This window comes from Cydia pomonella, chromosome 13, assembly GCF_033807575.1.
Source record: "Cydia pomonella isolate Wapato2018A chromosome 13, ilCydPomo1, whole genome shotgun sequence".
NCBI classification, from domain to species: domain Eukaryota; kingdom Metazoa; phylum Arthropoda; class Insecta; order Lepidoptera; family Tortricidae; genus Cydia; species Cydia pomonella.
In genome coordinates, this window is record NC_084715.1 from 5,823,020 (window position 1) to 5,848,915 (window position 25,896).

Sequence of the window (25,896 nt, forward strand, 5' to 3'; positions counted from 1 at the left end):
TTCTGTGGTTTCATTTATATATTCCTAAGACAGAAAATGATAGCCTAAAATGCATAAAACGTCGGGGGTTATGGTTACTGGTGTTAAACCACCATAACCTTGGTATGAGAACGTGCCGACAATAGGCAGATTTAACCTGTTAATTTCATATAGAACAGTATTAATAGTTCAGCTAGTAAATTAAATTATAACACAGCTTCTAAAGTCAGACCACGCTAGGATTTCATGCCAAGTGCTACGTCAAGTATGGAGCTCAGGGTTGCCATACGTACTGTCACCGTATCTAAGTATCGCGTCCCACATTTTGCATTAACTTACTTGACTTAAAGTCCTACGTCCCCTAGGTGGGGCAGAGGGCGTCCACAGTGCGCCGTCATCTCGTTCTGTCTTGGGCTGCGTGCTGCGCCTCAGGCCATGATAGCCCGATTGCTGTCAACTCGGATGCCACTGAGCGCCGCCAGGACTGTTTGGGACGGCCTGATCCTCTATTGCCTTGCGGGGTCCATTCTAGGGCTTGCCTAGGGATGTGGTCGGGATCCCTTCTAAGAGTGTGACCGATCCAGGTCCACTTGCGGTGCACGATCTGGTAACCGATCGGAGTTTCGCGGCAGGTATCTAATAGGCGTTCATTATTTTGCATCACCGCTGCAGAATATCTGTATAATGGTCACAATCATCTCTGTTTAACCACCTTGTTTCCTCAGCTATGTGAATACGTATTTGGAAACCCCCTCCCCCTGTAACGTCGTTACGACCCCATTTTCCCGTATCGGTTCCGAATAATTATGGCAATAGGGCCTTGTGCTGCCAAGGCCAGTTCTTAGAGAATTAATAATTTCATGATGTGGCAATATTATGAAATGGTCGTTTAGCCACAGCAACCAAACCTAATCTAATCATTGTCATGAAGTGATCAATTCTAAGATGGCATATCATTTAATTATCAAAATCTATGATCTGGCCACACATTGTTACTGCCAAATTTGGGCAAAGTTAACGTGGGCAGAGCCTACTTTTCTGAAACTTTATTTTCTATATTAGGTTTTATACCGCGGTTTGGCAACTTTAATAGTTAGACCAAGCTAAGTTGGCAGCGATTTTGATAGCCCAGACTGTGCAAGTGCTATTTAAACGTAATTTCATAGAAGCTTGTCGTTTAAAATAACACTTGCGCAGTCTGGGCTATCAATACGCTGCCAACTTGCCTTGGTCTAACTCCTAAGAGATTTTGATTTTTTGAACAAAGCTATGACAGTTAATTTATGATTATTTAAATCTACGAGTATGCAAAGTTCTCTGCCATATTTTCATGTGAAGTAAACGAAAATTACTTTTTAGAAACGTAGAAAGTCTATTAATCTCTACGGTCAATACAAACAAACACGAATTTCTGAATTGTCAATGTACTTTCTTTCTTATTATAAAAACACAGTAGCGGTTATTTAATACCGCAAACAAAAAAAAAATAACGAGCTGATTTTTATTTTCGACAGATTTTAATGACATTTGGTACGTTTGAAAAGCTCATTTTGGCCAGAATAAGTACGAAATCTCACTTTGTGACAAAAAATGTACCTACGTATAGACCGCGAGCCAGGAACAGATTTCCATGACCAATCGCCTCCCGGGCACAAACTCGTATAGTGGTTAACGGTTATGTACGTAGACGTCAGCTGCCGCTCCGTTGGTGGATTGAGGAATTGCAGCCACTGAAACGCGTAAAAAAATGTCATCAAAGATGCTATTGTTAGTTAAAAAAACGTCAGCCGGTGATATCGCGATGGTAAGAACACCAGGTGGTCGCATGAAGAAGTAAAAAATAAGCGCTTTACCTTTTTATGGTAGCAATAATTAACAAATCATGAAACTTGGCATGTAGCATTTCATCAGGTGAAACGCCATGAACGGATTACGCAATTTACACATTACGCATACTTTGCGGACATAAAGTAGTAAGGCGCGTATTTTAACATATTCATTTTACAGCTGACGGTCCTTCCACCGCGATACAACCGGCTGACAGGTTTTCTTAAATTCAAAACAGCATCTAAACTATCATTTAACACAGTATCAGCTGGGAGGCGATGACTGACGAAATATGCTCCTGGCCCGCGGTCTAGTAATTTTCCGTTGGGTTATGAAAATGCTGTACGTTTTCGTAACCCTGGGGAAGATTATATAGCAGATGAAATTACGCTTTTAGGGTTGTTTCACACGAACCACAACCACAACACATGGTTGGGCACTAGGGCGTCCTCCCGGGAAATACCGGTTCTCGATTTCCCGGGAAATCCCGGGATTTATTTGGAATCCAAAGAACCGGTACTGAGCACCGAGTCCCGGTTCTCCCGGTTCCCGCCATAACATCAAATAAACATTTATATTATCAGTAAAATTAACGCACTGGCAAGTCCGGCAGCGTCGCATATATATGCAATCGATTGCGAACATCTCTAGGTGACCGTACCATAGACGCCATTAGTTTTCTTCGGACATATTATCAAGAAAAGAGATGCAAGTAAACATAACTAGTCAGATTTTGATTTTAAACTTGTAAGTGTAATTTTGCAAAAGTTTATTATTTTGTAAGATTCAAATGTTAGATAATGACCTGAAATACCTGATTATAATTTGTTAATTTTACGTTTAAGTTTCCGTAATATTGATTACTTTTTACTCAGAGTTTAATAAATGTTATATACACAAGACTTAAACTTCAATGTTTATGTTTAAAACTATAAATCACATTCTTGTGTCTAATTGTTATTGATCTCCAGTTCCATCCGTTCTTAAGCCAATGATTAGATTAGGTATTTGATAAGTTCTTTATGTTAAATTATTTATTTGTGAGGTGATTATGTTTTTGTTAAAAAAAAGAACTGTATTTGTTTTAAGTGTGTTGATTATTATATTACTGCAATGTTACAATTATCTTAAGTTAATCACATTTGAAATAGAAAAAATATTGAGATATTATAATTAGACTGATTTATATTATTTAAGATCACATTTAAAATTAAAATAATGATTAGCGTTACGTCAAGTAAATTCGACGACATCTTACATAAATAGTCAGGTTGAGATATTAAAATTTGTATAACTTTGCACAATTTTTTTTTTTAATTACAATATTATGATAATTATGATATTGTGAACATGATAATAATGTTTAAAATATTATGGTGTTTGTAAGTATTACTTACTACACATGATTCATAACATTACGGTTATGATCAATGACACTGTTAACTGATTAATCAATTAAGACTGATTAAAGTAACTATAAAGACTGATTTAAGTGTATTATTCCTAAAACTGTTTTTTATTCTATAAAAAATTCTTAATTATTCCTACGATTCCTTTTCATTATTATTAAAGTTAGTTGCAAGATTCACAGTTAAATGATGTCAAACAAAATATATAAAAATAATTCAGCTCAGCATAAAGAACCGGGAGAACCGGGAATCCCGAATGAAAAACTAGGAACCGGTCCCGGGACTGCACGCCCTATTGGGCACATATTTTGTATTGAAAATGAATAGTACAATTTACACGTACCACATTTTGCCGTAATGTTTTTTTCCATTTGAGGTACGGAACCCTAAAAAACTATAACAAAATGAATATTGTACCTAATAGCAACGTGACCAATATTAATAAATAAATTGAAATATTTTATGCAAATACATAAATATATTGATGTCATAATTAGTAACTAACGTGTTTTATGACTTCATCTTAAATCCTAAACGATTAAGATGTATATCAGTCCATCTACGTGTAATGGTTGTTGCAGCATCTGTAATAATTGACCAACTAATTAAATATTAATATTCTTGCCCCATTTATTATAAGTGTAATAACTTATATTTAGATATGCCACAAACTCCGGTTATGATTTGTATTTAATAACTACACATATAAAATAACTGGGAAGCAATTTCTGAATTTCGAGCGCTAGGTTTCGTAAAAACGGTAAAATGTTTTTTTTTTTAATTCGAGCGATTGAAATTGGGAATCAGAGATATTGACCACTCGTTTTCAATTATATAATATAATTTAAATGTAGTGGAGATATTATTAAAGGTATAACACGAAATAGAGCGATCGAAATTCAAAAAACTTTCCTGCCAATGTTATTTGTATTTGTATTCCCGTGGACAACAGAAACAGGAAACATAAAAATACTTCACAAGAACCATTATATTTCTTATCGATTATCTAAAGGAAATACTCAATAAATATGCATCTATATCACATCAACGACGCCAATCAAAATTTACACAATTTTAAACTTTATTACGTTGCATTACAACTTATCTTTTAAAATAATGTTTGAGAGACCTCAAAGTGGTGTCATAAATTTAAAAATATGAATGTTATTGCTAAATATTTATAATATGTTAGATTTTCGTAATAGATAAGGGTTGGGATATAAATGTATGATTTGCTTTTAGCGTGTTTATTTAGAAAAGTGTTATCAGTGTTAACTGAGTTCTTCATAAAGATGTGAGTTTTTTCCACTTTACTTTATTTAAAGTTAGACAATTTGTACTTTAGACCAGGATTATATTTAGTTTGTGTTTTAAGCACTATTTTGCATATCGACTCCAAATTGCCGCAACACTCGCCGGGCTGATTGCAAAGTTTATAAGTATTCAAAAATAATAGTTTAAATTAATAAGTGATTTAAATTACATAAACCTAATTTTACAAATAGGTAGGACTCTATTAATTACCTAATTAAATACTGAAATGTTTTACTCAATAATTAGTGACTTATTTGAAGTAGGTGCTGAACGCAAAGTTGAAAAAAAAATTTTAATTAGTACAGCCGATAGTATTCGTATGTATTCTTAGTATTTTTTGTACGTATCTTATCCTAGTTTGTTTTCCTGTTCGAAAAGGAAGGTAAAAATATAAACAACTACATCGGTATATTCGGAATTCATAATTATGAATGAATGATATTTACTTGGAAATTCTCTGCAATCGGTTATAATAACAACTAATACCTACTATGGAATGTAAGGCGACAAAAACATTGAGCATAGACACAAACAACGCATATAATTGTGGAACCAGTTTATATAATTTACTGTTTAGCCTCTGATTTGCTATTTTGTACACAGAGCACGAAGATACGTAATTGTCAATTGCAATAAATAAGTACAGTCAGAAACGTACATCTTGTACGTTTAGATTAATAGGTAGAGCTGTACTTACGTGTAATTTAAAATACACTTCATTGCACACAAGTAACCCCTAGGTACAAAGAAAACATGAATGAAGAAAACATGAAATCGTGTTTATTTAAATCAACATAAAACATGTAAGTACAAAATATATACAAATGCTAGACATTATCCTGAAAATATTCTCTACCAGTAAACCAATGGTATGCCTATTAGATATTTAAGCAGATTTAAGAGATTTATTGTCTTGGGGAATACCCCAATACAATAAATCTCTCAAATCGGCTAAAACAATAGCCAACAAAATAAGGCTTAAACAATAGTTTAAGCCTTATTATGGGCTTAAAATTGCATAACTATTATCAAAAGTTTAAAATATCATTACCCATAGTATTAGTAGAAAGGTATTCTACCTAATAGTCCGAATTTTGTTAATTTTTAAACTTGTATAATCTAATTATACGAGTAATAATTATGTACTCGTGGATCTAGCGCAAATCTATCGGCATCAGACGGTGTTACAATACTGTTGAATTGTGTTTTTAAGTATATTGCCTTTAATTTTTTTTTTGTTTTTCGCGGTTTAAGTCCCAAAATCCAGAAAAAATTACTTTTTCTCCCAATATTGGATCTGGCAATCCTATAGCGCATACCGTCTCCGGATTGGAAACGATTTAGAACTTGGCCTACCGCTCTCCCGTGCCTGTACGCAAGGACTCAGATTTTAATAACTTCTTTATTAAGGCCTATAAAAGGTTGTGACAGAATAATAACTAACCACAAAAGCCATGGTTTTGTAGTTACTGGACTTTTCTCGATTTATAACGGAGCATTTTTCTAAACTAAAATCAGAATAATATACGCACGTCAGTAAGTGTTATTTATAGATATGTAGTTCATAAAATCATAAGCTAATTCACTTTTTAAGTCATATTACATACTTATTTTAATAAATTTAATATTACCTACACATATTTTTAAATACATTTCTCTTAGTCTCTGCTCTGACTTATCATCGTTTTTAATATTTTGATTAATATTTAATACACCTATGTAGAAATCTTTTTTCATAAGTATTTTTTAAAGATAAAGATAGTTTATTAAATTATTATTCAACTATGCATATTACAATGCGCTTATGAACGTCAAATAAAGCTACACCGGCTCTAACCCTACACCTCTAACCCGAGAAGATTTAAATCCCCCCTCAATTGGAGGAAGGTATCCCAATACGGACCGACAAGAAACTCTTACTACTTTAAATAAGTAGGTATACATATTACGAGTATCAGTAGTTATACCTAACCTAAACAATACTTGTACCTACAACGTATTACTATTGTATGCCAATCATGACGATGATTTAAATATAATACGAATAATTATCATTTTTTCCCGAAATTTGTCTCTAAAACCAATTCTAGTTACAAAAACATGTTGTGTTACGTTATCATGTATATTATAAATTGTGTTAAACAATTTCTATGTTTAATGTTCTTCCTCTATATTCAATTATGTGTGAACAGACCCAAAAAGACAAGAAAGAAGATGTCTAGAGGAAAGAAAAATGAAAATAAAGTGCCTAAGGACGGAAAAGTGTTGAATTTTCACCATCTCGTGTTCAGAGTGGCTAATGCTAAAACGGTAAGTCCTATTTAGTTCTTATAATACCTATGCTTCTCTGCTTATTATCACAAATGCAGTTCTTGCATGAATCAATCGTTTAAATAAAAACCATGTTAAAGTAGAACAAGATAAACAATTGGGTACTTGACACATGTTGAATATTATAACAAAATTTAGTTAAATAAATAGAAAATGAGCCATCCATTATAAATTTAAAAAAATGTATTGAGATTATAAAAAATACAAGGCTCCGAAATCTCAAATAAAAAAATTATTTTCGTCTTTCAAAAGTAGAAAAGAAAATGGTACTATTCGATTCCTTACATTTTATTGAAGAATAAATTGTACTACAACTATACACATAAACGCAATATTTCAGGGTCAAAATGGCAATTTCTTTGATCTTCCATACATTTAGGACAGACTTATATGATGTGACGTCACATCACCTTATCATTTTGTTAGAGGCGTTTCATACGTCGACTGCGAGCGTCAGACTAACTCTCATTTCTGACCTTTGTGTTGCTCAAATGCCATGAGTCCTATATAGACATTTGATCCTCAGGAAAATCAAAATCGTTTGACATTATTTACAAAAAACAGTCAAGTAGCCAATTGCATGAGTTTTCCAATGTGATTACAGCATTTGCGTTAAACAGGACAGTACGATACTTCGTACAATTGTATCTATATAGCCAGCTACAATGCAAAACTTGCCATGACAAATACAATTTTCATTTCTCAAAACAAAGACTAATAATACAATGGAATAGAAGACCTTAAATAGAATGCCTTAGTCCTCTGGGGGGCTAGATGTATAAGTTCCTTTAGTTTGATATTTCAAGTTTTTCGTAAAAGTAGTTGTAACCAACTACTGCTATTTTAAACGTGTAGGCACATGTGTAATGTCGATACCTGTAAAATGTCTACCGCTTAGTTATCGACGTGTTCAGTTTAATGCAAGATACAATTATTTTCAACATAATTAATAAATAAAACTAAACAAGCAGTTATTAATGCAGGGTTTGTGGTCTCATTATTGGTGCCACGTCCATTGTATGAGTGTTTAGTTTACTATACTACACAATCTACCTACCTAAAACAAAGTTTTTCTACTCGTCGATTGTTGAATTAAGATTTCTTATACCAAACTATAATTGCGTACTGTTCATGTATGGGCTCACAACTCAACTATAATATTCTTTTTCTCAATCTTGTAATGAAATGTTGACATGACTTACTTCAAATTAGGTCCGGAAATACCACATATCAGGTGCGATGAGTGAAGGATGATATGTAAAGGAATTTCATACAGCCTTACACACCTAGGCCTGTAAGGCAACCTTCTTTTGTTTTAAAACGTCAAATTATGGCACGTCTTGGCGTTTTTTTTATCGGGCTGTATCTCCTAAACCGTGCGTCATAGCGCAAAAATAATCAAATTTTCGATCCCCTTTGAAACCCGACGCTCTCAATAATCTATCACATTATTAGGACATGAAAAAATCGTCATAATCATCATCCTATTTTTTTATTTATTATTTCGTTGCAATTTTAAGAAAAGCACTATACAAATCTCGGCGAGAAACGGGGTTGCCGGCCGCGTATCCCTATTGGATCTCGCTACGCTCGGCCGTCTATATCTACTTGGCCTGCAACCCTTCGTTTCCCGGCCTCTATAGTAATGTACTATTAGATACGCTGTAGTCAACTATTTAAAAAAATACCAATCTCGTGCTGCCGCGCTCCCGGAGAAAAGACTAAACGGGGGACGGGCAGCCGGTGGACTTCGCGCGTTTATGTCTTTTCTAATACATTTAGGTCTACTGAGATACTTACTAATTATTTAAGTATTATAGTAAAAAAAGATTAATTTAGATGACTCGTAGAAAAAGTCTTGTATACAATAGGTAGTGATATAATCAAGGCTTTTCAATCTCGTAACTTAGGCAACTCAGCTAGCTTCGTTGCCTAAACACGGTCTCGACTGAAAAGCTCTCTATTATATCACGATTTTATAAAATATTATTTAAATACTTAAAAGTTTTTAGGTGGAAATAATAAAATAAATAAATAAATAAAATAGTTTTTGGGTAACTCTATAATGGGCATATTAAACTTGACTTAAGTAAAACATACTTTCAGGCGTCCAGTTTCTTCGTGACGCGGTTCGGATTCCGACCTTTCGCCATTCGTGAAGCCAGCGACTCTGAGCCTGTGACCACCATTGTCGTGAAACTTAATAAGGTTAGTATGTAAATAAAATATTTACTACTTATTATAATTTAAGTCCTCACGAAAGGAAGAAATTAAAATATTTCCTTTTCTCCTTTCGTGAGGTATAAACAAAACACACTTTTGAATTTTCGTAGCAACTATGTAAAGATGAGTAATTGTTTTGACAGCTGAGGTTAAAAACAAAAACTCATGTTATTTTAACACTTGCGTTTGCACGCGACATAAAGAGGCCAAATACGGCTTTCTCTGAACCAAAGGTTTCCATTTAATCTTTGTGTTGTTTGTTTGTGTTCCTAAGATAAGTGAAGCCATCCAGATTTTTGATGCAGGGGGAGGGTTTTCAGCTTTGGCGTCGATTGAGGTTAATAATTGTTTAAGTTTAGGTACAATATCAAGTTTGGTATCCTGGTATCCTAAATCAGTTCAGCGGTTATTGATTCCCCATACAAACTTTCACGCCCTTTTCACACACTTAAGGGATGATTTTTGGAAGGACATGTAATAGTTTTGAAAAACTATTACATGTCCTTCTCGGGAACTCAGAAAATAATGGAACCTAATTTCTGGATTATTACCGTCCGACCGTCCCCAACTTTTGGGTGGTCCTAAAATTACAGACATTGGTTTGAGCTACAATTCTCTCTCAATTCAGATAACAATCGCCTTCGAGTCGCCGACAACTACGAATTCCCCGCTGTCTCCGGATCTTTCTCTCCATGGAGACTTCGTGAAGGACGTGGCTTTCCTGGTCGAGGACTTGGACGCGCTGGTGCGAGGGGCCAAAGAGGGCGGCGCGGAAGTACAAGGGGTAAAGGAGGAGACCGACGAAGGGGGGATGGTGAGGTATGCGGTGTTGAGGACGGTGAGTTCATTCATAGTTTTTTTTTTCAGATTATCATAGCAATAAAAACCCTAAAAAATCAACCTCGCGCCATACACGTGATAGCCTTACTGGTACTTTTATCACTGTTTTTATAAATACCTAAGTGCTTATATAGTTAAATATATACCTAATTCATATAAATTATCTCACCCCTTCTATCACACGTGTCACTCGCATTTAGGACTGCCATCCGTCCGGGTTTTCCCGGATTTGTCCTAGTTTGGAGGCCTTCCGGGGGCCGTCCGGGGGGGGGTGTCAAGAAGTGTCCGGGGAAAACCCGGACACTTTTCATGTAAGGAAGCACATTAAAACTACATGTAAAATTAAAGGTCTTGTTTTTTTAAAATATTATTTTCGGACTAGTCCGGGGAAAAAATGCGATTTACTCCAAATGTCCGGGTTTTTTTAAATCTTTGTCCGGGTTTGGCGAAATTCAAGATGGCAGCCCTACTCGCGTTGCGCATAGTACGCCTACATTTTACAATTTTCCTTCAAGGATTCTGTTTTCGCACTGTGGTACTGTGAGGATGTGTTGTTTACCTCGATAAAACGCATTAGACAAATACGACGCAGCTGTACCAATTCGTAGTAGGTATGGAAATATTCGAAAACAAATAAACACTGAGATATACAAACTGTAAACAGAGGCTACCTTGTTGTTATTTGCTTTTTCAGCTGGGTTCGTATGGGTTAGAGAGAGATAGAGATAGACATCTTTATTTGCACCAGTATGATACATAGGTACATAATGGACCCTGGAAAGGGTGTAGCAAAACATGTAGTTCACAATATCTTCCTTAGATAGTAATTATTACAAATTTTCTAAATTGCACTTCCAACCAAGTAAGCAACAATATTTTTTTCACCACACCAACTGGTAAAGGCCCTCTTGATCGTTCAAAGTTCAAAACGAATGAGAAAGTTGCATTTTAGTTAGCTAGAATTCTTAGCTGGATTTCTGTTACCTAGGTAGAATTGACTATTAAATTATGGTTTGGAATAATAAAAAATACGTTAATTTGGATTTGATTTGGTTTAATTATTTGATATTTCATAAATAGTATTTCCTCGTGTTGGTGTGGTGAAAATTTTTGTGTGTCACTCGGAGGCAAAGTTTGAAACCCTCGCAACGCTTAATATTTCAGACACAATATCAAGCTGAAACTTTGGCCCCTTGTAAAACGTTATAACAAATAATATAGATATAATAATTTACGATTACATTACATTATTTAAAACCTACTGCCAAAACCTGTACACGTGCAACCTGTGGAGCAACTACACCCAAAAAACCTTTAGTGCTCTGCGTGTCCAGTACAACAACGCTTTCAGGGGTTTATTGGGGCTGCCCTGGCGCTGCAGCGCGTCAGCAATGTTCGCTGAGTGGAGCACAGACGGTTTCCACGCAGTGCTGCGTAAGAGGGTGGCGTCCCTGTGGGACCGCGTGCGGGGCAGCACCAACACTCTCCTGAGGGTGATTGCGGAAAGGGTGGATAGCCCTCTTATAACTCACTGGATGACAATGCATGTTAGATCCAATGAGCATTATGTGTTCCACTAACATTAATGTTAACTTTATTTTTAAGATTTTTCTTGTTATTTTACTAACACAGTCTTTTAGACAAAAATATGGATACTTGGTGTCTGAATTAAATATTTTCATTTTCATTTTCATTTTCAATAAATTTAGACTCAACAATTGAGTGACTAATAATAAATTCAGCAATTGAGTAAGTAACATTTATCCACCTTTTGAATCTGTTTGTTCGGTTTTTAAGTATGTGGGGATTTTATTATATTTTTTTATGGCCCTGTAATATATTACATAAAGGTTGCTTTCACATAACACAGTTGACGTTTGGGCCTGCAACTTATGAATATACTTGTATAATATCGAACTTTTGTTTATTCTAGTATGGCGATAACACGCACACACTAATCGACCGCAGTAATTATAATGGATTTTGGTTACCCGGCTTCAACCCTCTGGAAAGCGATCCTTTAGAACAGTTACTGTAAGTATCAAAACGAAAATTTTAAAATATTGAGACACAGTATTTAAAATATATAGGGACTTTTGTGGGGGTGAAATTGGACCATTCGGTTTTGTAGGTAGTTTTATTTCTGCACAGTGGTACTATGATTTATTTTGTGTTCAAGGGGCCAAATAGATTAATGCAGTGGTTCCCAAAGTTGACTAGGCTCCGACCCAACTAACAAAAACTGCCAAATTCGGGACCCACCTCTTAACCGCCTTAAAAAGGGGGTATAAAATATTATTGGTATCGCTCAGACGCCTTAGTAGTTTCACGGCCTACTTAATATTCGCTCACGGCCCGCCAATGGGTCAGATGTCAGTTTTAAAACGGCTAACATTCCACGCGCTAGATACAATCGATGAAAATCTAACTATTTTAAAACAGTTGAAATTACCGACCGAACATTGGGACTTTGTCCTTTGTTATAATATTCTTGCGAAGTTAGATACCAAGCTACAACGCGAGTTTGAGGAAAAACACGCCGACGTGGAGATGCCTTAATACAAGCAAATTAGGGCATTTTTACACGGGAAAAGCGAAGCTTTGTTGCGCGATACGCACTTTACCGCTATTACTTCTAAAAACGCGAACACTTCTAAAGAGGCAACGGGAACCTTACAGAAACCGAAGCGACATGGGTCGCGACACATAGTTTGAGAACTGCTGGATTAGAGAAAGTGACAGCGATGTGACAGCCGAGTTGTAAATTTTTCCAATTTAACATATCGTAATAAATCATTTTCACCTCATATCATACCTATAGGGAGCATTATTCTTCCTGAGTTAGACAGTCTCAGTCAGATGCAACTGGTGTGTTCCCATTTGTCCCCCCCCCCTCCCGGAGACAGATAGGAATAGATGCATTCATATAAATCATTCCAATTTGTCCCCGTCTCATCTATGGCGTTGGTCACCTGGGGCGGAGACAAATAGGAATACCTACAATACACCATGTAACTTAGAGAGGTACCTACTTCCTTGTAACTATGTGTGTTTAATTGTGTTATTTCAGTCCGGAGACGAACTTAGAGTACATTGACCACGTGGAAGGGAACGTGGCTGACGGGACCCTGGAGGATTCCGTCACCTGGTACGAGAAGAACCTGAATATGCACAGGTACTACAAATACTATCAGGACTATTAAATACCAGTTCTTTGGTATACCACCAAAACTGTCAGCAAACTGGGGCTCCAGTTGTCAGCTAACATAATAAAATTTTGTCTTTTGTTAATTTTTAACCATTTAAAGGCGCAATCTGTAATGTAAAGCAAATCATCTTTTTGTATTGTTTTCTTACGTAGAATTTTTAGGACACTGAAATGGCAATGAGGCTTGAATTATGGATTTACTTCTAGACCGTTAAAGGGTTAAATTACTTTTATTTTATTTTTAAAACATGAAATTGCAAATGCAAAAGTACAAAGTGTGGCATGGCATATCACAGCAGATTCTGTCAGCATTACTGTATGTTGTTATGCAATACCATTACGCAGAGCACGAAACCTGCCAACTCTTCGGCCCTCGGTAGCACCAATTAGCCTCTTCCTCCTCCTTGTCCTGGACTCCTGGAACTTGGCGATCGTAGACAATAGAATTTTACAAACCAATTAAGAATTTAGAAGCAAAAAAGACAAATTGGTGTTTCTTCTTTTGACTTTCATCTTTATTTTCTTTTAGATTCTGGTGCGTCGACTACACCCATGATCTAGTTCCATACTCCTGCATCAACTCCGCATCTGTCATCAACAAACATGACAATGTTCTCGTAAGTACACGACAATACAGAAAAAACGTCCCCATAGGCAAAGCAAAACTAATATTGAGACAATAATTTGTTTTCGCACTCCGAAATAGTTTCTTCACCACAAAAATACATAGGTACAGACAATAAATTAATTATGAATTATGGAAGTTGCATTTATGATAAAGTGACAAACAAATTTATTGTAAATTTTGAGTTGTTTTCTTATATTGGCTGGTAGAATTTAGAAGTTTTCATATTACCAAACTTCTTCAGTAGCCAAGCATCTGTCATATACCTTGTTGTTGTTCTTTTTCTTACTGTCCTTAATCAGACAGTCCAATTCGTCACAGCTGAAAAATCTCCTCAGTGTAACTATACGGTACGTATTTATTATAATTTCACAGTTATCAATGAACGAAGCAGCCAAGGGTCTCAGGCCGACGAGCAAAGCCAGCGAGTTCGTGAAGGCGCACGGGACGTCGGGCGTGGAGCATGTCGCCTTGTATACCGACGACATCATAGCCACTGTAAATAAACCTAAACTACTTAATTAAAATACCCACTGACTGTAGATGTTGATGTAGATTCACAATATCAAACGTCGAAGCTATTGAATAAAAGTTGTTGAGAATTCGGCGCAGACAACTCGACAAACAAACCTGGCCATTTTTCACCACTGAAATTCTGATTCCAAATGCAGCACGAAGAGTTAAACAACAACTTCGCCCCCTTTTTTTTAAATCTGATTTTTATTGAGGCTTTGGACACTCTAGGTGAACATGTCAGCCTCATGGGTGCTTTCATAGTTCCCTACGCAAGAGAGAGATCAATAGGGCCCTTGTAAATCAAATAACTATTTTCAACGCAATATGGAACTGATCAGAAATAAATACTTACTACTTACCTACTTTTTTTTCTACACTATGATCCTTAGCCAAAATTTTAATATCATACTTTTCTTTACTTATTTTTGTTAATAATATTTCTAATTCTCCAGATTCGAAACCTGAAAGCTCGTGGCGCGGAGATCCTGGCATTCCCCCCGACTTACTACGACGTCATCCGAGAAAAGCTGGCCGGGAGTTCTCTGAAGGTCTCCGAGACCATCGACGAGCTGCAGGAGAACTGTGTGCTGATAGACTTCGACGAAAAGGTGACTGAGTTTATAATGTAGTGATAGGGTGTTTACAATCAATTGCTGAATATCCAAGAAATGATCCATATTTTGATACTACTACTAAGCTATGATCGTGGACTGCTTCTGGGTTAAAACGCAACTGATCTAAGGGCGTTAGAGCGTTCGGTGGATATCCAATTATTAAGTGAAACATAAAAGAGAGGAACTTCTTGCTATGAGAGACATTTAGAGAAAAAAATAAAAATTATTAGATCATACACCCAGATAATTTCTTATTGTTTCCTAGGGTTAAGAAAATGTAATCTTCCGGGACAATAATTTTAACCGTTATCAATGTTATAGAAAACCTGTGCCAAGTTTGGAACAAGGTCAATTCGCGTGCAAATTGTGCAGTTACTGGTGTTTCCTTAATATTAATCTTTGTTTAATTTTTAGGGTTACATGCTGCAAGCGTTTACCAAGCATGTGCAGGCGCGTCCCACGTTGTTCCTCGAGATTCTACAGAGAAGGAACCACAGGGTAAGAGATGTGTCTGCTTATACGACTACGTAATACAGTTAGGCGACAGATCTAGATTGACGCTTACGGATAGACAATAGACATTTTGGAGTAGGTCCTTGATATCATACCTTAACTCAGCAATGCAGGCTGTGGCCGCTGTGGGGTAGCGGGGTTAAATCAACCCTAAGATTTTTTTTTGCCCAGAAAATGATCATATCTTGGAATATATATACTAAAAGAAAATAATTTACGCAATCACATATTATTTCTGAATTCAATACTTTGACATAATTCCTGATGGATATTTGTTCCTGAGTCTTAGGTGTTTTCCATGTATTTAAGTATAGTTGTCTGAGTACCCACAACACAAGCCTTCTTAAGCTTACTTTGGGGCTTAGTCAATTTGTGTAATTGTCATATACTATTTTTTTTTTTCATTCCGATCATTGATACTTGACAAGCAATCATAGAGGCTGTCAAACACTCCTTAAATTACAATTTTCTGTCCAGGGTTTTGGAGCCATGAATTACAAATGGGTATTTGAAGCAATCGAACGCCTGGATGCTCAGAAGCCAGCAGAAGCGTCTGAAGACCAGAAGCCAGCAGAAGCACCTGAAGACCAGAAGACGCAAGGATAATCAAACAGAACATCGTAATGCACTTAAATATTGTAATCAATAAACTTTACATACTTTAAATGGCTGTTTTATTTCTCACACATAATTGATTACATTGACTCTTTGGCTTGGCAGGGCAAGATATTCTAGGTTTTTATGCCTATAGTCTAGTTTTTTTAGCATTAGAAAGAAATTTTTAAAATTTCTACGCGTGTTTTTATTTAAAAACACTTTTGAAACATAAATCAATGCAAATATATACCAAATATATATGAGTATCATATACGATCTTTTACATTCTTTGGCGTTCACAAGTAATATAGTAACTGATTGTTTCATTTTTTCTGAAGCTATTTTTTCAGAGCTAATTGAGAATTGTATATTGTAGGCCTACCTATTTGCTTTAAATATGAGAGTCGAAAGCTTATCTCATAATATGAATATTTTATATCATGGTAATCTTAAAATTTCCAAATATGTACAATTATATGCCTACTTTTCTCCAATCACAGGTACACGTGTCAGATATTTTTCCAGAAACTTAAGTATTGCGCCATAATTTGAAGCAGTTATGCAAATGAGAGCCAGGTTGACGCAAGCAACCCTGTGGTATTTTATATGAAGCTTGGGAAGTGGGGTGGATGCGCGCGCGACTAAAATCCAACCGATAAAACAAGTGAGGAGCGCGTGCGCTGAGTTAAATTGTCCATGGAGCTGGCATTTTGATTGTAAACTTTATCGTGGTCCAATATAGTTGATAATCGCTTGCATGTTTTTCATTGTTGAAAATTTAGCAAGAATTAAACTAGTCAGATTTGTTGCAGTATCTCTATAGAAACTTATGATTATCTTACTTTTAAAATACAAATGACCGTTGTTACCTAACTTATCATAAATAGGTGTATCAATTACTAATTATACTAGACTACTGATATTCAATATAATTAAAATCAAGATACGTTTCCTATCAATAATGTTTTTTTTAACCTTTGCTTTTGGAGATGTTTTTATTTCGTACTTTTTTCATTGCATTTTTAAATGCTAACCGTCTTCGGGTGCTTGTAGGTAGCTAAATGCACAGCTAAATGAACAGCTATCAGTAAGTCTTCGTTTAAATAAACTGTGTTATGATTTTGGTACCTGGCATTTTGGTGCCTAGAGAGATTACAAATATACTTAGGTCTACCGCTAGCCGTAGGTCAAGAGTGTGACGCCACGCCACCCCATCTCTGTGCTGTTCTCGAGAGGAATCCAGTTTTCTATATCGAATGCCATTTGCATATTGTTTACCGGCTGCTTGCACAGTGGTTTGATGCTGTGTGAACTGTGGACAAACAGGTCAGTTTACTAAATAAATTTTCGGAAATTTTCCGAAGAAACAAATGGGTTTTGTGCCTTTAAGTTACTTTAAAATCACCATAACTTATTAACCTTTTGTGTGTGCATAATTACCGAATTTTTAGTCATCTTTTACTCACCGAATTTTTAGTCATCATTTAACATTTTTTCGAAAACGTTTGTTGCGGCTCCTATCAACAAAGGGGAAGCGGGGACCGTACACCACGAAACCAGTTGGCCCATTTGCCGCGCCCCCCGCCGCCGCCTGTAGACGCCTAGCGAACCACTATATAGGCTCTGAGATACCCGCTCATTTGCGCGTTGTAGTTCATATGCAAATTAAAATATATTTTTATTTTCATGCAATTTAAGAGTAGCTTTGTGGAACTTAAATCAGAAGCATTTTAAAAGTTTCTGCGATTTTTATTTCATACTCAAGACTTAAAGCTTGAACAACTTTTTTTATGCACAACCGAAGTTCGAACCCACGATTTTAGACTACTATATCATATATTAAAGTCAAAAATGTATTGAGAGCTTCGTCTATATTTATTCCGTCGCTGGTTTGCAAATATCGATTGATTGTATATTATTAAAAAATAGAATAGAAATCATGCTTCGAATTTGACCGGTGATATTGATGGCGCTATAAGACTCCGTATAGTTCGAATTTTTAAGTTATCCGAATTTTAGGAAAGTTCTTAAGCAATGTTTCGACATCATAAGAAAATGCAACTGTATTATGCAGTAATTTTAGTTGCCAAAAAATTTACTTTTGACTATCCATTGACCACAAAACATATGGCGCAGAACAGCAGTATCTATTTGAGCTCTCAAAGAGAGCACGATGTTTCTTAGACATCTCTTTTACAATAATTAAGTAACTCTTTGTTAGAAATTGCATGTTATTATCAACGAAAAACTACTTGTAGCGGTGAATTTTCCTCATGACTGTGTTATTGAAAACGGCCCACTGTGCAATGGAGGCTCGGCGCTACGCAGCAACAGTGTTCATTTGCTTATCGTATGATTGTCTCACCACGCCTCCACATTGGCACCTTAGATTCTAAAGATATGTCTATTCGAACTGATAAATATAGTTCGTGTCATTCACGATGACGCGCAGATTTGTCAAATTTAATCTTTAATTATATAACAATAAGAGTCAAGGCACGCGTCTTCGTGACTGACACGATTAATAACGGGATGACAGATGCTACGAAAAGTCACGTGACTATTTTCATACATAATTTTGTCAACTTGGCTAAGCCCCCTGAAGCGAACCTTCCATTTAATAGTCTTAAATTTTCAAAAAAATCATGTTGCACCTGCAGTGCAAACTTTATATTGTTCGTCTGTCTGTTTTGGTCTGTTTAATATCCGTTATGGTTTTCTAAATCATCGCCGAATGTCATTTCCCAACTGTATGTTTGGAAAACAATTTAAAAACGCAATGTTTTAGGTAGCAGAATGACTTTGTAAGTCTAATACGAAACATAAAGTTTATTTTTGTAATCTAACATCGTTCCATCGTTCACAGTTCAACTAACACGCTCCTCCTCGCTTCGCTCGTCGTCGCACCGATCTTATCCCTGTCAAATGTCTAGACGATATCGTATATTTTTTTAGCCATATGAATTATTTGACGAAAGATATTTTCCAAATGTTGTATATCATAATAATAACTGCCAAGTAAAACCTAATAATGGAAGTTTGCCGAATGTTGGTTGCCAAAGTAAATGATCTGCGAAAAGTTGGTTTGCAAGTGAAATTCGGGCAATAAGGCGAAAAGGCAGAACACCATTTCTTATATTTCTATCTTAGGAACAACAAAGAACAGTAGTAAAGTAGTAGTGAGTAAATAGTATTAAAATTTCACTGTACAGTTCGTGTCATCCATTATGACCTTTAATTTCATGACAATACGAATCAGGGTAAGCGTCGTCGTGAATGACATGATCTGTAGACGACTGCAAGCAAGGAAGTAAGCTAGCTGATAATTTAATAAACAGCTACCGACTTTATTCAGACAAACAAATTGAGAAACAAAATCGTGGAAAATTCCACTTATGTGGACGCCGCTTTACTTTCGACTTGTTTTCGTATACATAATAAGAACATTTCTGGTTCCAATATAAAACGGACGGAAGATAACAGGTCCCTAGTTCTTGTGACATTGCCACACTAAACTGTTGTTTTTATAACCCGGAAAATTTCCAAACGTGATATTTTTAAGCTTAAACGGATTAATATTTGACAATGGTGAGTTTTTTTCTATTTATCATGGAAAAGTGAAGCTTTCTTGTTTTATTTATGGATTGAATATAAATTAATCGAGTAGAGCTTCAAAGGTTTAAATCGAATATTCCAGATTTAAGTTCAGATCAAGGATTTAGGTGTGTAAAATATTTTGCCTAAAAGCCTTGTATGTTAAATATGTATCATAAAAATGTGGCTTTCCATCATGGCATTTCATTGAAGTTTAACACTTAATAACACTTGCTCCTTCTGGGCTATCTAAATCGCTGCCAACTTATCTTGGTCTGACTCTAGAATGGTCCTTATTGCACATGAAACATAAAGACCCATATCTAATGGAAAGCCACATATTCTAAAATGGCAGTGAATTATCAGAGTAGCTTAATCAGAGCTTAATAAATTCCAATCATTTGTTAATTGTATGAAAACATTGAAAACAATAAACGTACTTATAACATCCCTGCTACTAAGTTTTAAAATTAGATATCCTCTATCTTTTTGGCCCCTTGACACAAAATATATAATAAAGCCCGACCAGAAATATATGATCATTGTTAAGAGGGCGCTGTTATTCTCATGTATAGGGTGACAGTTCAGTATAGTATGTAAAAATTAGTTCCAATGAAATTCCGCAATATGGCGCGTGATCATAATATATATTATTGGTCAGGCTTTAATTGCATATTGAATGTCATTAGCGGGTCTACTGCGAATTTTCATTCGCGATTATAACAAAAATTGTGTACAAAAGCCAGAGATTAAAGTGAAATAATAATTGTTTCCGAAATTACAGTTTTATGGTGTCAATATTGACAAGTATGTCACAATAACCGTTTGTTTTTCTTTGTTTTCCACTTTTTAACTACCAACGCAAATTTTATATGTTTGACACCAATGTATGTCTGTCTGTGGCATCGTAGCTCTCCAACGGATGGGCCGATTTCGATGCGTTTTTTTACGTGATATCGAGTTTGCTTGCGATGGTTCTTAGCTTTGTTTGAACCAAACCCAGCAGTTTGAAGAGTATCGGGTATTTTCCAATTTTTCATGTTTTTAATTTAATAGTTATTCGACAAGATTTGGTGAAATTAGTGGCTAGCAAAATCGTAAACGCTAGAGCCGACCGTTATACCCGACTCGAGCGAAATAGGTAGGTACTTGTCTTACTTGTCTACTTGAGGAGCTCAGACCGACGGGTCTACATATTTAAGTAATTCAGAATAAAGCGCGAGACTTTTACCCAATTCACATTTTTTAATGTAAGCTCTTTTGTTTTTTTTTACAGACCACGTATACAGATAAGGGAAAGAAACCTGAAAATGGGAAGTTCCTAGCGTTCGACCATCTCACCTTTTGGGTGTCTAATGCCAAACAGGTAGGTGTCTGCAAATCTCTATAGAAGACATTACAATTGACAAGTTGTGTACAAAACGACACTTGTGATAAGTATGGGACATACGTAATAAATAATTTATTCAATTATCACCATAACACGTCACTACCTCGAAGACAAGAATAGTGTCCCTTCTTAAATTTGTAAAAGCTCTGGTTTCCTAGGAAAACAGATCTTAACTCACCCTATCTTTACAATAAGATTGACGAATTATCAGTTAACATTGTAGTCAATATTAGTATTTGCCAATTATTGCCCTTTAATTTTTAAATTAAGATTAAATGTTTGACATTTTCTTCGTGATATATTTTCCAGGCCGCCAGTTACTACGTGACCAGGTTCGGGTTCGAGCCGCTGGCTTTCAAGGGCTTGGAGACTGGCTCCAGGAAACTGTCTTCGGTTGCTGTCAGATTAAATAAGGTAAGATAATACAAACACTTCTCTGGATAAAGTACCTACTAACAGTTACCTAGATTGATTCATGGAATATTCAACTTTTGTTTAATGCATTCAGGCGTAAAGAAAGAACATACATCTCAGATATTAATATCTAAAATTATTCTTAAATACTAAATCTAAAATATTCTAATTACAGATTTTACATACATATTTTGAAATAGAAACACTCGTAACTTTTTTTTTAGATCGTATTCGTTCTCCAAGCGCAATACGAGCCCGAAGACTCCCAACTTTCAAACGAAGTAGCTTACCACGGCGACTTCGTGAAGGACGTCGCCTTTCAAGTTGAAAATCTGGATTACATCTTGTCGTACGCTAAGAAACAAGGAGCTGTAGTTGTGAAGGATCTCTGGGAGGAACGCGATGAATATGGGGTGGTCAGGATGGCCGTGTTGAAGACGGTACGTTAACGCTGCAGCGCCGCCAGCGCCAGCAGAACATTTTCTGGTACACATTTTTTAGTTTTCGTCCTTCAAGGCATATCCAGCAGCCTCCCTACATGCTTCACGCTTCGTCAGTATCTCGTCCACGAGATGGATTTATCGAGGGCGAGATACTGCCTCAGCACTCATGTGCTACGAGTAAGTCTGATAAAGATTGTAACTTCTTAAGAGGAAAGAGGATGGCCGATCCTCCACACAAACATAGTCCCCATTTTCTCTCTGGATGTTGACATTATGGGAAATATTTTTACACAATTTTATGTATATTAACCATAGCTATGTCCCTACGTTTGACTTTTTTCGATTTATTTATTATTGTAAAAATTAGGAGCGAAAGACAGTTTTCATACAAAATTTTAAATACTTCTACATACCTCCTATAATAATTAATAATTCGAAAAAAAATCAAACGTAGAGGCATAGCTGTTGTCGAGATACAACAAATAGCGTCAAAATATTTTCAATAATGTTAATACTTGTTGATTTTCTGTGCTTTATACAGAAGGATATATAACTTCGCAACTTTCGAAAAATAATATCGACTTGCATAAATCACTAACCAATTAATCCACGTTGGTCGTGATGGTGAATTCAATGTAATTTATACCTACTGGTTCTGTTTCGTATATAGTAACTAGTTCCATTTTTACAGTACGGCGATAACACACACACTTTAGTCGATCGGACCAACTACAAAGGACCATTCTTGCCTGGATACCAACTGTTACAGCAGGATCCTATCAACAAATTCTTGTGAGTATCTCTTTATATGTTCCCTGATTCAGGGTGACGGGAAAACCTTTAGGTACTTACTTTACTTACTTATTTTTTGTTTAGTTTCCACAACAATATATTGAAAACTATCATCATAAAATATCATTACTATAATGACCTCGTAGATCTGCAGAGGTTTATTATTCGTAGTTTCGTATACAGTGGTATCCCAGATTTGGTCTACGTAGTGTCTAAAATGTGTCAAACGTAAGAGACTTTGGACGGAGTACCCTATAGACCGATCATATTATTATTTTTGAAAATGATTAAAATAACCACCTTTATCAAGTCACATAAAGCATGCATAAAGCACCACAAACAGTAATTTTACTAAGAGTGTTGTTTTTAGGCCTAAAGTGGAGATAAACTTCATTGACCACGTGGTCGGCAACCAGCCTGACAACGGTATGGAAACGGCCGCGTCGTGGTACGAGCGGTGCTTGCAGTTCCACAGGTGAATTATCTAACCTATTGTCCGAGTCCAAGAATATCCTCTTTGGGTCACTGAACCACACCTTGCTAATGATTGGCAAATGCCCATCAGCTGCAATTTTATTGTAAAATTCAGCAGTGGTGACTTTCCTACAAAAATTAGGTAAGGTTTCAATTACTGGATTTTTTCTGTGCCAACAGCTGGGTATTTTACCCTTTAGCTAAAAAATCTGTCAAATAAAATAATTTTGTTATGGATTTACGTTGTCCAAAATACTTACCGCCTCCAGCGAGATTCGAACTCGAGAGACTTTATTGAACACCGGTCTAGCTGCCTTTGATCCACTCGACCCCCTCCTCCGCCATTTCTTGATTCCTTTCATTGTTGCGGGACTCAGTTTATTACTGGTCCAGTACGGTATTTCAGAAAGAGTTCAAAAGGCCGCGAGTTTGAATCACGCGGTGAATTTTTCCATAGCTTTGATAGTTTATATATTCTCTCAGGTTTTGGTCAGTAGATGACAAGCAAGTGTGCACAGAGTACTCCGCCCTCCGCTCCGTCGTGATGGCCAACTGGGAGGAAACAGTCAAGATGCCCATCAACGAACCGGCTGCTGGGAAGAAGAAAAGTCAGATCCAGGAGTACGTGGAGTACCATGGGGGCGCTGGTGTGCAGCATATAGCTCTTAATACGGAAGATATTATTACTGCGGTGAGTAGTTAGTTGGTTATTGTCTATGGTAAGACAATAGGAAAAGGAAGGTAGGAACATTAATCGATTGGAAACGAAAGATCTCAGTACAAAATCGCTAGCTTGAGTGTGAGTTGTAGAGTGAGAGAGGAGGGACGGGTAAGGGGTAGGGTGCAGACGAGGGGGTAGCAGTAAATTTCATTTTGATATGAATGGATGAGATATGGCCTAGGGCGGACGCTGCAACTCAGTGCCTAAATCAACTGAAACAAAATATGATCTCAGGGCACTGGTCACCGAATGGTTATTATATTATAAGAGATGAAGAAAAGAGACGACGTTAACAAGATAAAGAAAGCTACTTTGTCGTCAGGCACCACCTTAAAAAATCCAAGGAGATGACGCGATTTACTGAAATGTTCACTGGTCGAAATTCTCTAGTCAACTAGAGAAATGGAAAACCTCATTAAATCTCAATCATTTCAGATAACAAACCTACGCGCCCGAGGCGTCGAATTCCTCTCCATACCCTCAAAATACTACAAGCTCATTCGCCATCAGCTAGCGCACAGTAAAGTGAAGGTAGCTGAGAGCATAGACATCCTGGAGAAGCTGAACATCCTGATAGACTACGATGATGACGGATACCTGCTGCAGATCTTCACGAAGAACACGCAGGACCGACCGACCTTGTTCTTGGAGGTTATACAGAGGAGGAATCACAATGTAAGTAGATTGCTGGACTTACAGTGCGAGCGCGAACTGCGTGCATTTTTGACATGAGGAAATGGATAGGTGTGGGCTGCGCCGTGCATCGAGGGTGAGGGTGTGGGAGAAAGATCCCCTCTTGCTGTGCCCTTATTATCCTCGCAATTCCTTTGCGAAATGTACATTGGAGTGTGAAATAAGTAAAGATCTTATTTTTTTCGAAGATACGGACGATATGAGGAAAAATAACTCCTTTTCTTTAATAATTTTCATTTGGAAGGCTAAATCAATAACTCGATTTAAAAGTATCTACTTACTTATACTGACAACATAACTGGTGTGCAATTTATACTACGTATAAAATTTCGCCAACTGCCTCTCTATCCCACGAATATAGTCAATATAGAAGAGCGATAGAGAGGCAGATAACGAAATTTCAATCACGACACAAATCCTCAGCTGAAGGGCTACCGCGAACCACGTTCGACGTGTTGCCTCCCTGTCACGCTTACGTACGAATTTACGAGTGCGACAGAGAGGCAACACGTCGAACGTGGTTCGCGGTAGGCCCTCTGGTATTCTGGTAGAGCGCACCTTGACAAAACTTGTGCCGACTTTCTACGTTGTTATGTTGAAAATATATATTTTTATTTTGTTTTCAGGGTTTTGGCGCCGGGAACTTCAAGACCCTATTCGAATCGCTCGAGCTAGAGCAAGAGAAACGAGGCAACCTGTAATTTAATTTTAGTTATATGATTACAAGGTCAACCACCATAAGTCGTCAGGCCGGATAAATAGCTTGATTAATGCAAATTTTAGCGTGTTCTACGCAATCAAATATTCATTTGACGAATTTATACAAGATTTATCAAATCTGTGTTCGAAAAGAAAAGCAACGCTATTTTTGTATAAAAAACGGTTCAGTTTTTTTTAGCCATAACTATCTAGTAATATTTAGGGGTGAGATGACTTTAAGAATAACTTTTTTATGTCGACGATATTATTACGACATCCATAAAAATCCATAAAACCGGCTCGCGGGCGTAAATAAACATATCCTTCTAAAGTCCCTTTTTACGACATAGGTATAAATTAAGTAGGTACCTAAATATTTTTTGTAAGAAATTGCCATATTAGTGTGTAAAATAAAGTGTAACTTGCAACAATTGTTTTCATCGTAAGTACCTTAATCCTTAGAGCATTTAACCAACCGGAGACGCCTTGTCTGTAGTTTTCTGTACAAAACAGTCTGCCGATTTTGGCGGGGGAGGGGCACGTCAAATGTATGGCTATTTGTACGTATCCTCCCTGGAGCTAAAATTGCTGGCGATATCAACTTGCTGCCCCCCCCCCCCCCTAATTCACAGGCTGGCTACGCCTTTGATAAAAGCCTGTACACACCGGATGCGTGTGCG

The 25,896-nt window shown here is 36.5% G+C and overlaps 2 protein-coding genes across 2 annotated transcripts; both read left to right on the forward strand.

The window, feature by feature from the left end:
• The first annotated feature begins 5,817 nt into the window (after positions 1–5,817).
• On the forward strand, positions 5,818–16,065 carry LOC133524032 (4-hydroxyphenylpyruvate dioxygenase-like). Its single transcript, XM_061859806.1, has 11 exons — positions 5,818–6,065; positions 6,722–6,839; positions 8,967–9,068; positions 9,712–9,921; positions 11,857–11,957; positions 12,994–13,098; positions 13,661–13,748; positions 14,132–14,254; positions 14,725–14,880; positions 15,301–15,384; positions 15,877–16,065. The coding sequence occupies exons 2-11, from the start codon at positions 6,744–6,746 to the stop codon at positions 16,003–16,005; spliced, it is 1,194 nt and encodes a 397-aa protein (XP_061715790.1). The 5' UTR covers positions 5,818–6,065; positions 6,722–6,743; the 3' UTR covers positions 16,006–16,065.
• A 3,400-nt stretch (positions 16,066–19,465) lies between these two features.
• On the forward strand, positions 19,466–25,733 carry LOC133524033 (4-hydroxyphenylpyruvate dioxygenase-like). Its single transcript, XM_061859807.1, has 9 exons — positions 19,466–19,584; positions 20,867–20,956; positions 21,290–21,394; positions 21,619–21,834; positions 22,529–22,629; positions 23,000–23,104; positions 23,587–23,794; positions 24,260–24,499; positions 25,144–25,733. The coding sequence occupies exons 1-9, from the start codon at positions 19,582–19,584 to the stop codon at positions 25,216–25,218; spliced, it is 1,143 nt and encodes a 380-aa protein (XP_061715791.1). The 5' UTR covers positions 19,466–19,581; the 3' UTR covers positions 25,219–25,733.
• Positions 25,734–25,896: the final 163 nt, after the last annotated feature.